This window comes from Rhinichthys klamathensis, unplaced genomic scaffold (assembly GCF_029890125.1).
Source record: "Rhinichthys klamathensis goyatoka isolate OS25496 unplaced genomic scaffold, OSU_Roscu_1.1 h1tg000209l_1, whole genome shotgun sequence".
NCBI classification, from domain to species: domain Eukaryota; kingdom Metazoa; phylum Chordata; class Actinopteri; order Cypriniformes; family Leuciscidae; genus Rhinichthys; species Rhinichthys klamathensis.
The window spans coordinates 212,604-225,043 of NW_026606734.1; the positions used below are offsets into that span (position 1 = coordinate 212,604).

The 12,440-nt window shown below is 39.2% G+C and overlaps 1 protein-coding gene across 1 annotated transcript in view; it reads right to left on the reverse strand.

The window, feature by feature from the left end:
- LOC130097090 (uncharacterized) overlaps positions 1-12,216 on the reverse strand; it is a 39,587-nt gene extending 27,371 nt beyond the window's left edge. Inside the window, exons 1-36 of the mRNA XM_056263736.1 lie at positions 12,007-12,216; positions 11,780-11,923; positions 11,544-11,700; positions 11,435-11,462; positions 11,225-11,333; positions 10,853-10,945; positions 10,700-10,763; positions 10,515-10,613; positions 10,328-10,431; positions 9,780-9,918; positions 9,566-9,684; positions 9,274-9,423; positions 9,003-9,173; positions 8,601-8,910; positions 8,438-8,517; positions 8,154-8,359; positions 6,050-6,173; positions 5,831-5,967; positions 5,489-5,744; positions 5,153-5,395; positions 4,895-5,071; positions 4,658-4,803; positions 4,119-4,209; positions 3,654-4,043; positions 3,441-3,567; positions 3,234-3,352; positions 2,929-3,125; positions 2,590-2,773; positions 2,305-2,470; positions 2,102-2,226; positions 1,603-1,911; positions 1,305-1,508; positions 930-1,226; positions 731-835; positions 498-593; positions 264-401 (exon numbers count right to left, since the gene is read on the reverse strand). Of these exons, the coding sequence (XP_056119711.1) occupies positions 264-401; positions 498-593; positions 731-835; positions 930-1,226; positions 1,305-1,508; positions 1,603-1,911; positions 2,102-2,226; positions 2,305-2,470; positions 2,590-2,773; positions 2,929-3,125; positions 3,234-3,352; positions 3,441-3,567; positions 3,654-4,043; positions 4,119-4,209; positions 4,658-4,803; positions 4,895-5,071; positions 5,153-5,395; positions 5,489-5,744; positions 5,831-5,967; positions 6,050-6,173; positions 8,154-8,359; positions 8,438-8,517; positions 8,601-8,910; positions 9,003-9,173; positions 9,274-9,423; positions 9,566-9,684; positions 9,780-9,918; positions 10,328-10,431; positions 10,515-10,613; positions 10,700-10,763; positions 10,853-10,945; positions 11,225-11,333; positions 11,435-11,462; positions 11,544-11,700; positions 11,780-11,923; positions 12,007-12,204 (5,802 nt within the window). The 5' untranslated portion in view covers positions 12,205-12,216. The remainder of the gene's footprint in view (positions 1-263; positions 402-497; positions 594-730; positions 836-929; positions 1,227-1,304; positions 1,509-1,602; positions 1,912-2,101; positions 2,227-2,304; positions 2,471-2,589; positions 2,774-2,928; positions 3,126-3,233; positions 3,353-3,440; positions 3,568-3,653; positions 4,044-4,118; positions 4,210-4,657; positions 4,804-4,894; positions 5,072-5,152; positions 5,396-5,488; positions 5,745-5,830; positions 5,968-6,049; positions 6,174-8,153; positions 8,360-8,437; positions 8,518-8,600; positions 8,911-9,002; positions 9,174-9,273; positions 9,424-9,565; positions 9,685-9,779; positions 9,919-10,327; positions 10,432-10,514; positions 10,614-10,699; positions 10,764-10,852; positions 10,946-11,224; positions 11,334-11,434; positions 11,463-11,543; positions 11,701-11,779; positions 11,924-12,006) is intronic.
- Between the last annotated feature and the right edge of the window lie 224 nt (positions 12,217-12,440).

Consider the following 12,440-nt stretch of genomic DNA (forward strand, 5'->3'; position numbering starts at 1 on the left):
AAATAATCCTATGAATGCATATAAAAAATTAAGAATCGAATCGAATTAATCGAATCGCATCGAATTTTAATGTGAATCGCATTGAATCGAATCTTTCTGAATTTGCAAAAAATCGTTCTTGAATCGAATCGAAAACCTATGAATCGTGAATCGAATCGATTCGCTGCCTACCCAAAGATTCACAGCCCTAACTGTAACTATTTACTTGAGGGTTTTTTTTGTGTGTGTGACCAAAATCACTTGTTTTAAGTGCCTACTCTTACTTTATTTGATCCTGTATCACGAGTCTTGGCTCTCAGCTTGTTGACCTGAGATTCAGCAATATCAGCCCTCTCCTCTGCCTCATCCAGCTCATGCTGTATCTTACGGAACTTGCCCAGATTGGAATTGGATTGTTCTTCCTAAAGATTACACACAACAGCATTTGTGAAAATCAAAAGATGCAATTTCTACAAAAGTCGTATCATATGATGGCACCAGTGGGGGAAAATACTCACCGCCACCTCAGCAGATCTCTTGTAGGATTTGACCTTCAGCTGGAGTTTGTCCACCAGATCCTGCAGGCGAGCCAGATTCTTTCGGTCTTCCTCAGTCTATGCAAAGCAACAAAAAAAATGAGTATATGCAATATACATTTAAATACTGTAAGACAGCACTTTATGTATTGTTAACAAATAACATGATCAAATCAAGTAGGGGCAAAATTGTTAGTAGGCAACGTTTTTCCTACCTGGTAGGTGAGCTCCTTGATACGTCTCTCATATTTACGAATCCCCTTGACCGAGTCACTGGCCTTTCTCTGTTCTATCTCCACCTCACTTTCCAGCTCTCTCACCTAACAGATGTGTAACAATTTTATTATGCAAATTTAAAATCTTAGAATAAGCAATTTTACAGAAACAACTGAATACTTGTTTCTAAAAACTTACTCTGGCTTCCAGTTTCTGGACCTGCTTCTTGCCTCCCTTCATGGCGATCTGCTCAGCCTCATCCAGACGGTGCTGCAGGTCCTTGATGGTCTGCTCCATGTTCTTCTTCATGCGCTCCAGATGAGCACTGGTGTCCTGCTCCTTCTTCAGCTCCTCTGCCATCATGGCAGCATCAGTGATGGCCTTTTTGGCTTTTTCCTCAGCATTCCTGCACTCCTGCACTGCCTCCTCAAACTCAGTCTGAAGCTGAGTATTATCTCCCTCCAGCTTCTTCTTCTGATTCAGCAGGCTGGTGTTCTGAACATGGACAATATTGACATTCATTGACATTCATTGACATTCATTTTGCATAGTATTAGTACAGATGTGTCATACCTGGGCATGCAGGAGCTGAACTCTCTCACTGACATCCAGCAGTTCCTGCTCAGCCAGTTTCCTTCCTCTCTCAGTTTGTTCCACCATGGATCTCAACTCATCCAGTTCAGCCTGCAGCAGATTGTTGCGTCTCTCCACAATGGCGAAGTTCTCTTTGAGATCATCATTACCACGAAGAGCGTCATCTAGTTGCAGTTGGGCATCCTGTAAAGTACAAGTTTTACAAATAAAAAGACTGAAGAACTATGTTGGATTTCACCAAAGCATTATAAAATCTTGATTTGAAGATTCGTCATACTTTGAGATGTCCATGAAGACCCTTGAGTTGCTTCTGGGCTTCTGATGCCTGTCTGTTAGCCTGGCTGAGCTGAATCTCCATCTCATTGAGGTCTCCCTCCATCTTCTTCTTCAGTCTGAGAGCTTCATTCCTGCTGCGAGTCTCTGATTCCAGTGAGCTTTGCAGGGTATCCACCACTCTCTGCTGGTTCCTCTTGGCCTGCTCCATCTCTTCATCTTTCTCTGTCAGCTTACGTTCAATATCAGCTTTGACCTGATTGAACTCCAGCTGAGCTCTAAGTATCTTGCCTTCCTCGTGTTCAAGGGAACCCTATGAAGAGTAAAATGGGTGTTTGTTACAATTGAGATTTAAAGTTTTTGTTTAGCCCTGTGTTTTGGGGTGGGAGGTGACCTCCCTTAAAATAATCTGGAATGATCAATTGCTTTAAACAACAGCTTGATTTAAATCAAAGAGTTGTCAAATGAATACGATTTTTTTGGGAAAATGGTTGTTCTTTTACCTCAGCCTCTTCGAGAGCAGTTTGTATCTCTTGTTTCTCCTGCTCCAGTTGTTTTCGCAGTTTCTCCAGCTCATGAATATTCTTCCCACTCTCACCAAGTTGCTCAGTGAGGTCAGAAATTTCCTCTGGGCAATAGAAATAACATGTAAGCACCCTATACAAGCAATTAAAGTAATGGCTTGGAGTTGTAAAACCACTCTTACCTTGGAGATTCTTGTTCTCCCTCTTCATGCTCTCCAGGTGGTCCAATGACTCCTCATACGAGTTTTTCAATTTAAAGAGTTCAGTGCTTAGAGATCTAGCTTCTTTTTGGGCACTTTCCAGTTCAGTTTGGGACTCCTCATACTTCTGCTTCCACTCAGCCAGGACCTGGTTAAATTTAACAGGGCCAATTGGTCAATGAGAGCAGTGCAGTTTGCTGGTATTTTGTTTTGTAAATATATGGCTAATTTTTCCAGCTAATCACAAAATGTTCTTTCTCTCCTTACTTTATCAAAGTTTCTTTGCTTCTTGTCCAGAGCAGCAGCAGCAGCATTGGATCTCTCCACATCCACCATGAGATCTTCAATCTCATTCTGCAGCCTGTGCTTGGTCTTTTCCAGAGAGGAGCATTTAGCATTAACAGCTTCCACAGCTTCTTCTGCATCTTGCAGACGCTGAGTCAGCTTTTTCCTGTAATAATCAAAATACAAAATATTGTGAACATCAGAAGCATCATTCATTAAAATGTATTAAAATGTGTTTTATAGGCCACAAACTATAGCAGAATTTTTTCAAAAGTGTCCAATCACTAAAGACAAAACTTTTAAATGTTGTTTATTTCTTACTTTGCTTCCTCCAGCTCCTCAGTCCTCTGGATGGCATCAGTTTCATACTTGGTTCTCCACTGAGCCACTTCAGAGTTTGCCTTGGACAGACTACGCTGCAGTTCAGCCTTGGCTTCTTGCTCCTCTTCATATTGCTCCCTCAGCAGATCAGCATCATGACGAGCAGACTGAACTGCATGGGCCAGGGCATTCTTAGCCTGAAGACAAACAATAACAAACAAATATTTGCGGCCAGTTCTTTATTACAGTTGTGCATTTTTATGTCTTTAGGAAACATTTTAGATATTGAATGAGATTTTGAAAACCTTGATTTCTTCTTCGAGCTGTCTCTTGAGGTCTTCAATTTGCTGAGTGTTGGATTGTTTGCCTCTGGTTAACTGAGTCACCAGGGAGTCTTTCTCCTCAAACTGTCTGGCAAGTTCACCTAAAATACAATATTATTTTTTTCTTTTTTTTTCTCCAATTATCATTATGGTACAGTGTGGTAACATATCAATATTTTGTGTTCTTACCATTTTCAGTTTGCAGCTTGGCTTTCTGCATGGTGAAATCATTGATTGTGCGCTGACCTTCCTCAGCCTTGGTTCTGTACTCACTCATCTGGTCTTCCAGAGTTCTGCACATTTTCTCCAGGTTTGCCTTGAGGATAAATTATATCGTAGTTGATTGCTTTCTTTGACTGACAACACATACATTATAGACTCACCATCATTTATCTCGCTCACCTTTGCCTTTGCAAGCTGCTCCATGTTGGAGACCACATCGTCCAGTTCCAGTCTGAGTTCACTCTTCTCTTTCTCCAGCTTCTGCTTCACTCTCTGGAGGTTGTCAATCTGCTCCCCCAGATCAGCCACACTGTCTGCATGTTTCTTCCTCAGTGCAGCCGCAGTGGACTCATGTTGTAGAGTGGCCTCTTCAAGGTCTCTGCGCAGTTTCTGGAACTCAGCTTCACGTTTCTTGTTCATCTCAATCTGGGCAGCAGTGGCTCCACCAGCCTCCTCCAACCTCTCACTGATGTCCTCCAGTTCTCTGGACAGATCAGCTCTCTGTTTCTCAACTTTAGCACGGGCAGCTCTCTCAGCCTCTAGTTCTTCCTCAAGCTCTTCAATTCGGGCCTGGAAATGTGCATAAATTCAAAATTAAGGTTAAAATTCCTAACTATCCTATCTTAAGACATATATAAAGTTTACCTGCAACTCTTTCAGTTTTTTCTGGAGTTGGCACTCCAAAGCTTGTCCGTCTTCAATCTTGCTATTGAGCTGGCTTATTTCAAAGTCTTTTCTGCCAAGTAAACAGGATGACGCATGAATGATTACATGCTTAATTGAATTAAAATATCAGGTAACACTTTACAATAGGATTCCATTAGTTAACGTTAGATAATGAATTGAACAACATTAACTAACAATGAACATTACATTTGTTACAGTATTTATTAAACTTTGTGAGCAATAATTAATAAAAAATAAACTTTTCATTGTTAGTTTGTTATTAGCTCAGGCCCATTTAATAAAATTAACATTATTAACAATATTAAATTTGATTTTAATAATGTTACTACATGTTTAAATTTACATTAACTAAGATTAATAAATGCTTAGAAGTATTTTTCATTATTAGTTAACTACATAATTTAACAAACTAAAGTCAAATGGAACCTTATTGTAAAGTGTTACCAAAGATCTTTTAATATTAAAATTGTATTTAAAAAAAAATATATATATATTACTTCTTTAGCCGCTCTTCCGCCTGCTGCTTATCATTTTCCAAATCCATCACATTCTCTTGAGTCAACTTCAAGTCACCCTCAAGCTTTCTTTTAGCTCTCTCAAGATCCATGCGAATTTTCTTTTCTTGTTCCAGAGAACCTTCAAGCTAAATTTCATCCAAAGAATATAAAAATAATTATGCAATTAATTAAATAGCTTCTCATTTTAATTCTAGTGTTATGTTTTCTGACTCTTACATCATCCACTTGTTGCTCCAGTTTGGTTTTTGCTTTGGTGAGTGTGTTGACTTTGTCTTCCTCACTCTGGAGGTCATCCAGCGTTTGCTGATGGGCCTCCTGAAGAGCTTTCTTCTCCTTGGTCAGCTTAGCGATGATCTCATCCAAAGCTGCCATCTCTTCTGTCAGGTTTTTAACCTGTAGAAATGTGTCATTGTATCAACAGACTCTTAACACACAATTCTAACATCACTAACAGGTTTAGTGCTGAAAACTGACCTTGTTCTCAGTGGCATGTTTCTCTTTCTCCACTTTGGCCAGAGTGAGCTCAAGATCATCAATGTCCTTCTTGAGCTCAGAGCATTCATCCTCCAGCTTTCGTTTCTTTGCAGTCAGCTCAGCATTCATTTCATCTTCATCCTCCAGTCTCTCCGTCATTTCTTTGACTTTGGCCTCAAGCTGGATCTTGCTCTTGATCAGACCCTCACATCTCTCCTCAGCATCTGTAAGATTATCTTGCTCCTATCAACATGAAAAAAAATGTGAAAACTTGTTTTGTTTTCTGACTTGTTTCAAATGTGAAAAGTGCAGAGTTGTAGTCCCATGTGAACTTACAGACTGTGCTAAAAGCTGCAGGTCATTCTTTTCTTGGATAAGAGAAACCATCTTTTCCTCAAGCTCCTTTCTGCGGGCTTCAGATTTGGCATAAGCCTCCTTCAACTTGGTGAATTCCTCCTTCATGTTGGCCATTTCTTTCTCGGACTCTGCACTTTTCAGCAGAGGCTTGATCTTGAAGTAGAGCTTCATCCAGGGCCAATTCTTGACACCCATGAAAGCACGTACATTCCACTGAATCACCAACAGAGAATCTCTGTAGATATTAAATAAGAATGTTCAGTCTTGCATTTTAAATGTAACTTGGAGAATATGTTAAAGATTGAACAGCTAAAATCTAACCTTCTTTCCACAATTTTCTGGAACTCATCTCTTGATAGAAAACCACGAGACATGGACTGAATTCCAGTTATAATAAGTGCAAGACGGTCATCTCGCATCTCTTCAAGAGCACCCAGAAGACCAGCCTTAAAAAAGACCTGAATAGTAAAGAATTTTGGGTCAAAAAGGATGACCGTGGAAAAGTGGCTTTGGAAAAATTTAATGATAATATAAAAATACCTTAGTATGTCCTAACTTGTACTGTTCGTGATCGATGTCCAGAGAGCCCAGAAGTTTTTCTGCACCCTTCTTGTTATCAATGAACTGTCCCTCAGGGATAGCAGCAGGATTTAGGATGCGGTATCTACACAAAATACAACACACATTAACTATTGTTTTATATGTATGTTTCTTAATTGTGCAAACAGAGAGTTGAAACTTGCAATAACTTAAACCCGTGTTAAGTTATTCTTAAGTGCTTTGTTCTAATCGCGAAATACAATTGTGTCTGTAAACCGCAAAAAGACTGTTTAAATATGAATCGCATGTCTGTGTGTGAATGAATGAACTGCACAGCTGCGTGCCGTTGTTTGCTACAGAACAGCTTGCATCTTTGCCTTATAAGCAACGTATTAAACTGCAAATTAACATTTATATGCTCATATATCATAAAAACGATATGTTACAGATGAAATATAAATGTTTAGACAAGATTTCGTTGATTCGTTTTGGATAGATTATAAAGTTTTTACTGTAAAAAAGACTACTGTCACATCAAATAAGTACTGTTGTTGTAAAATAATTGTTGTTGATTTACATGTGAAAACTTTTTAATAAAATAGCAAAAAATATATTTACAAGGTAGATGTAAGCAACATCTTAATAGGTCAATATAAGCCTTCTCATTAAATTATTTATTATTGTTTTTTATTAGTGACACATTTGGGGAGAGGATATATTCCAAAACTTTCTGAAAATACAGTATGAGAATTAACTGGATAGTTGCTAGAAATGTTTACCTGGGATATTATACAATTTTCATGCATACAAAATAAGTCCTCACATTCTTTCTTGTGGTACCCAGTGACACACCTGAATGAAAGGCTCATTATGCAGTTCATTATGCGGGTCATTGTCTTCTCAGGTGTGAATCAGAGCATTATTCATGATCTTTCACGCCCCCACGCATATTGCCTTTCCAAACAAAACGTGTCTTACAAAGTTTAAATCAATGTATTGTTTTATGTGAATGATTAGGAAGGATGATTTTCAGATCATTTTGAAGCAAAAACTCTAGGCGACAACATCCATTAGTCAAAAGTCTTGTGGACACATATTTAGTATGTGTTTTGTGGCCTTATTTCAGAAACTTTAATTTTTAGCTTTTTCAATAACCATGCATAAACATTATTCTCTCAAAAATACAAACATGTACATACATGTTCTCACATATTATGGTAGCCCTGTTTGTGCTAAATAGAGTGTAATTACACCTTTACCATTAATATGTTTATAAGCAATAGGGATGTGACAGTGAGGATATTTTCCCACCGGTTAATCGACCTGTGATAATACCGGTATCACCGGCGTGGGCTTTTAAATCGCTAATTTAAAGGCAAACGTAAAATGTGCGCGTCTGCACAGGCATTCATAATGGTGCGGTCTGTTCTGCTCGCTCCGCACCCGTTGACACGTGTGGCCGTGCACATTTTAGTTTCGTTTTCAAATTAGCGCCAATGCGGGGCGGATTACTTGAATGGTCAGTTCATTAGCCTATTATTCTTAATGGAAAACACAATTCGCTTAAATAGGCGCTTTTACATTTCGCTTTGACACCAAATATTCCGCAGTCACCTTGTCAGTCAGCTCCTTTTGCTGATCTGTGCGGCGACTCTCGTTCGGCTCACCATTTATTAACCAGACATGTTCAGTTTAATAGTGTCTGTTCTCTAACTGAACTAAATGATTTTATAAAAAATAAATCAAATCGACAGTGGGGGGGCGGTGCCGCGGTGGGCAAGAGATGTAACCGGTATTGCTTCTGAACACCGGTAACACCGACTATCGTAGCAAGCCTAATAAGCAACTGAAAAAAGCACAAATGTCAGGGCATGTCAAAACATCTCAAGGACCCCAAAAATACCTTAGACCCACACCAGAGGGTTAAAATTTATACATAAAGTTATTTTGTAAGGCATTAAAGCCATTTTGTTTCATACCAGCGTCCAGAAGAGATCAGATGTGTTCTATCAGTAGTCACATTCAAATTCGAATACTTTGAATTACCATTGTGTATGATGTGTCCTATATAAATAAACTTGCCTTGCCTTGCCTTCATACTAACCGTTGTTTGAAATCTCCATACAGGATCCTGTTGGGGAATCCCTTTCTGCAGATCCTGATGCCCTCCAGCACACCGTTACAGCGCAGCTGGTGCATGACCAGAGGATTCTCCATCGCCCCAGGAGTCTTGCTCTCATTGGGGATGAGGCAGCGCACAAAGTGAGGGTGAGTTGACCTCAAGTTGGTCATCAGCTTGTTCAAGTTCTCCTGTTGGTAGACCACAGAGGATTTAGATTAATTGCAAAAAAAACTTGTGAGACAATATAGTATTATTATATTCCTTACCCTATGAAGGGCTGACACCGTCTGGAAGGAAGAACCCTTCTTTTTGCTACCTTTGGCAGCCTTTCCTCCAGAATCCGCAGCTGTGAAATAAATGATTTTTGTTATTATTAAACAGTAAAAAGTGCTTATTATATTTTCATGTCACACGTCAGTGTGTGCTTACCTGAGTCATCAGTAGCGAAATTAGCAAACAGAACAGGCAACAGCTTAAGAGTTGACTTCTGGAAAAACCCTACAACCGTCTCATTGAGAGGGTCTTTGTTCTTCACCAGCCAGTTTGAAATGTTGTAGTCCACAGTACCAGCATAGTGAACGAGGCCAAAATGGGCCTCTGGTTTACCCTTGATTATCCTAGGCTTCTGGAAGTTTGGATTTTTCCCCATATGGTTGTCATAAAGCTTAGCTTTAAATGTTGCATCACTGGCTTTCGGGAACATGCACTCCTCTTCAAGGATGGACATGATACCCATGGGCTACAATGACAGTGACAGAGTTAACAAGAGTTAAGACTGAAAAATATGATTTTTACCCTCACAGTATAATTATCAACATAGTATTCACCCACCTTCTCAATAAGCTCAATACATGCTGCCAAGTCCATGCCGAAGTCAATAAACACCCACTCAATGCCCTCCTTCTTGTATTCCTCTTGCTCCAGCACAAACATGTGGTGGTTGAAGAACTGCTGCAACTTCTCATTAGTGAAGTTGATGCACAGCTGCTCAAAGGTGTTGGACTGCAGGTGGAATATATTGTATAATCACAATGGTCAAACAGGTTGCACTACTTGTTGAATTTGTTTTATGAATAAAAAGAATCAGTGTATTTCAGCTTACATCAAAGATCTCAAATCCAGCAATGTCCAGCACACCAATGAAATACTGGCGAGGCTGTTTGGTGGCCAGGGATTGGTTGATTCTCACAACCATCCAGAGGAACATCTTCTCGTACACTGACTTTGCCAGAGCACCAATAGAGTAGTACACCTAATTAAGAAAATAATGAATTTTGCCGAATTTGACAAACTGGAGAGCGATTTTTCAGATACATGAAAGATTTTGTTTGTATGTCTTGGAAAGGGAACCTATGATGCTAAAAACTCATTATATTATTATTTTCATTCATTACCTGCTGGACACTCTGTCCCTTAGTGACCCACTCATTTCCTACTTTGACTCTTGGGTGGCACAAACCCTTGATCAAGTCAGCTGAATTTAGGCCCATCAGATATGAGATTTTGTCAGCATCTACATGTTAAAAAAGAATTCAGAGCTTTGACCCTATATACAACATGTCTTAGACTTTTTTCCCTTCTGAAGCTGAGATTCCAATTTATACTGACCCTCAGTCCCATCAGCCTCGGCCTGTTCCTCTCTTTGCTTCTGTTTGAACTTCATGTTGCCAAAGTGCATGACGGAACCAGTCAGCTTGTAAATGCTGTTCTGCTCTTCCTGGGTGAAGCCCAACACATCGAACGCTTCCTACAGTAAATGTACAGAGCATGTAAAATATCATGGCAAATGTTTCATATTCTACTTTTTGACAAGTACATTAGAAGTCTTTCTTTTTAAAGAATAGACTGGCCAAGAGAGTCGGTTATTCTCTTTCAAGGCATTCTATACATGTATGACTTAATTTCTTATGTGGAAGACAAAATGAAAAACAAAGGTTATTTTCCTTACATCACATGGCTTCAGAAAACAAGTTGTGTGGATCTTTGATGGTGCTTTTTCATACTCATTGACAGCCCCTGATCATTATATGCTTTTATTGTATGGAAACCAGTCAAGACATTATCAATTGGTGTTCCACAGCAGAAATGCAGTCATACGGGTTGTCAAAGGTGTTGTTCTTGTATTATAAACGGCCTATGTTTTAACAAACACCCACATCAGTGGCCTGCAGCTCGTCACCGTCATCAATAGATGCCACTTGTGTTTCTCCTTGGGAGATAAAGGCGTAGTCATAGGGGTTGTTGGTGATGAGCAGCATCTCTAAGGAGAAATGGCAACATAGATCAGAAAAGACTCTTCTAATTAGAGATGGCAATGTTAATAGATATGATGGGTAATTTTACCCAGCAGTTCTGGTCTTCTCTGGGACAGAATCTGATAGAAGATGTGGTAGTCTCTCTCAGCCTTGAGCTGAAAAGTGACACGAGACTTCTCCAGCAGATCTAAATGAATTGATAAATAGATGAATATCAAAACAGTTACACATTTAATCGTGTGATTTGTTGGAATGATGTTGGGCAGTACTTACAAGTCTCAATGTCAGCAGAAGCTAACTTTCCACTGTGGCCAAAATGTATACGGATAAATTTACCCTGTAAATAAAGCAATACATAACACGCTCATATAACATATCATGAAAACCAATATAGAATAACAACACCAATGTAAAAACCCAACTTACAAATCTGGAGGAGTTGTCATTTCTGATGGTCTTGGCGTTACCGAAAGCCTCCAGAGCAGGATTACACTGGATGATTTGATCCTCCAGAGTACCCTGAGAATCATATTTTAACAATAGGTGTGTAAAACAATTGATGTACCTACTTTTCAGTTAACAGCCATGCATATATTCAGACGCTATATAGTGTTTTTTGTTTACGTGTTTGCTTATATTGCAGTATGGTAAGTAAGGGAGTATCAAATTAGGACAATTTGTGACTTTAATATCTAATAAACGAAGACCATTAATTTAGTAAAAAAAAAATTGTATGCTATGTTATATGGAAGGTATATTCATTCATCTATAATAAGCCATTTTTTGGAAATTAAGCACCTTTTTCTCCATTGATGGATCCTTCTTGCCAGTTGATCCTGCTGCAATGCTCGCAAAGTACTGGATTACTTTTTTAGTGTTCACAGTCTTTCCAGCACCGGATTCTCCACTTAAAATAAAAACAGTTCATTAAATGTCTGATAAAATGCAGCATAGAAAATATTGGTAAAAGGATGAGTATTTTGGTACGTCATAATATGTATTACATACGTGATCAGGACAGACTGGTTTTCTCTGTCTGTGAGAAAATAAAACATAAGAAACTTAGCATTTGAGATTGCATTAGAAATCAACAAAAGATTACAAGGCAGATCATCACCTGACAGCATGTACTGGTAGGCATTGTCTGAGATGGAGAAGATGTGTGGAGGGGCCTCATTTCGTTTCTTTCCTCTATAGGCATTGACGACTTCCTGGTTGTACACTGGCAAAAACTTGTAGGGGTTCACAGTGACACAGAAGAGCCCAGAGTAGGTCTGTAAGAGATTCACAGAAGGTTTAGATCTGCTCATGCAAGATAAAGAGAATTTGTGAGTGTTTTAAGACTCGACTCACGTAGATCATCCAGGCTGCGTAACGCTCTTTGAGGTTAAACAGCACAGCGGGCTCGTGCAGGAAGGTGAACATCACCATGTCCTCAATTTTATCAAACTTTGGCGGGTTCTGGGGGTGAATATCAACCTCCTTCACAATTACTGTCTGTGGATAACACACAAAAATGTTTTGACAGTCACTCTGTACTTCTGTCTACAGTCTACAACAATGCAGAGATTAGATCTTACCTTCCCGAATTCAGTGTCAACAGTGACTTTGTCACCGTCTCTACTGGTGATGGAGGCCTTGACGTACTCAACCGCAGGGTCGGGCACAAAGCATTCTTTCTTCATGTCAAAGGGGCGAGTTTGGGCCTCCAGACGCTCCTTGTCTGACTTTCGTAAGAACGGGGCAGCTGCCCCGAACTCTGACATCACATCCACCATCTTTCAATCAGACTGAGGCATAGATGACAAAATTCTTAGAACTTGTAAAACTTGTTTACAATTAAAAGATCTATTGTAAAAAAAATAAAATTTGATTATTTATAAATATACAATATTTCTAATTATTTATTGGTCTTTCAACCAGTTATTTCGTTGACGAAAATAATGACGAAAATTATTCGTCAACGACATTTTTTCACAGACGAAAACGAGACGATAACTAAATAAAACCTAGT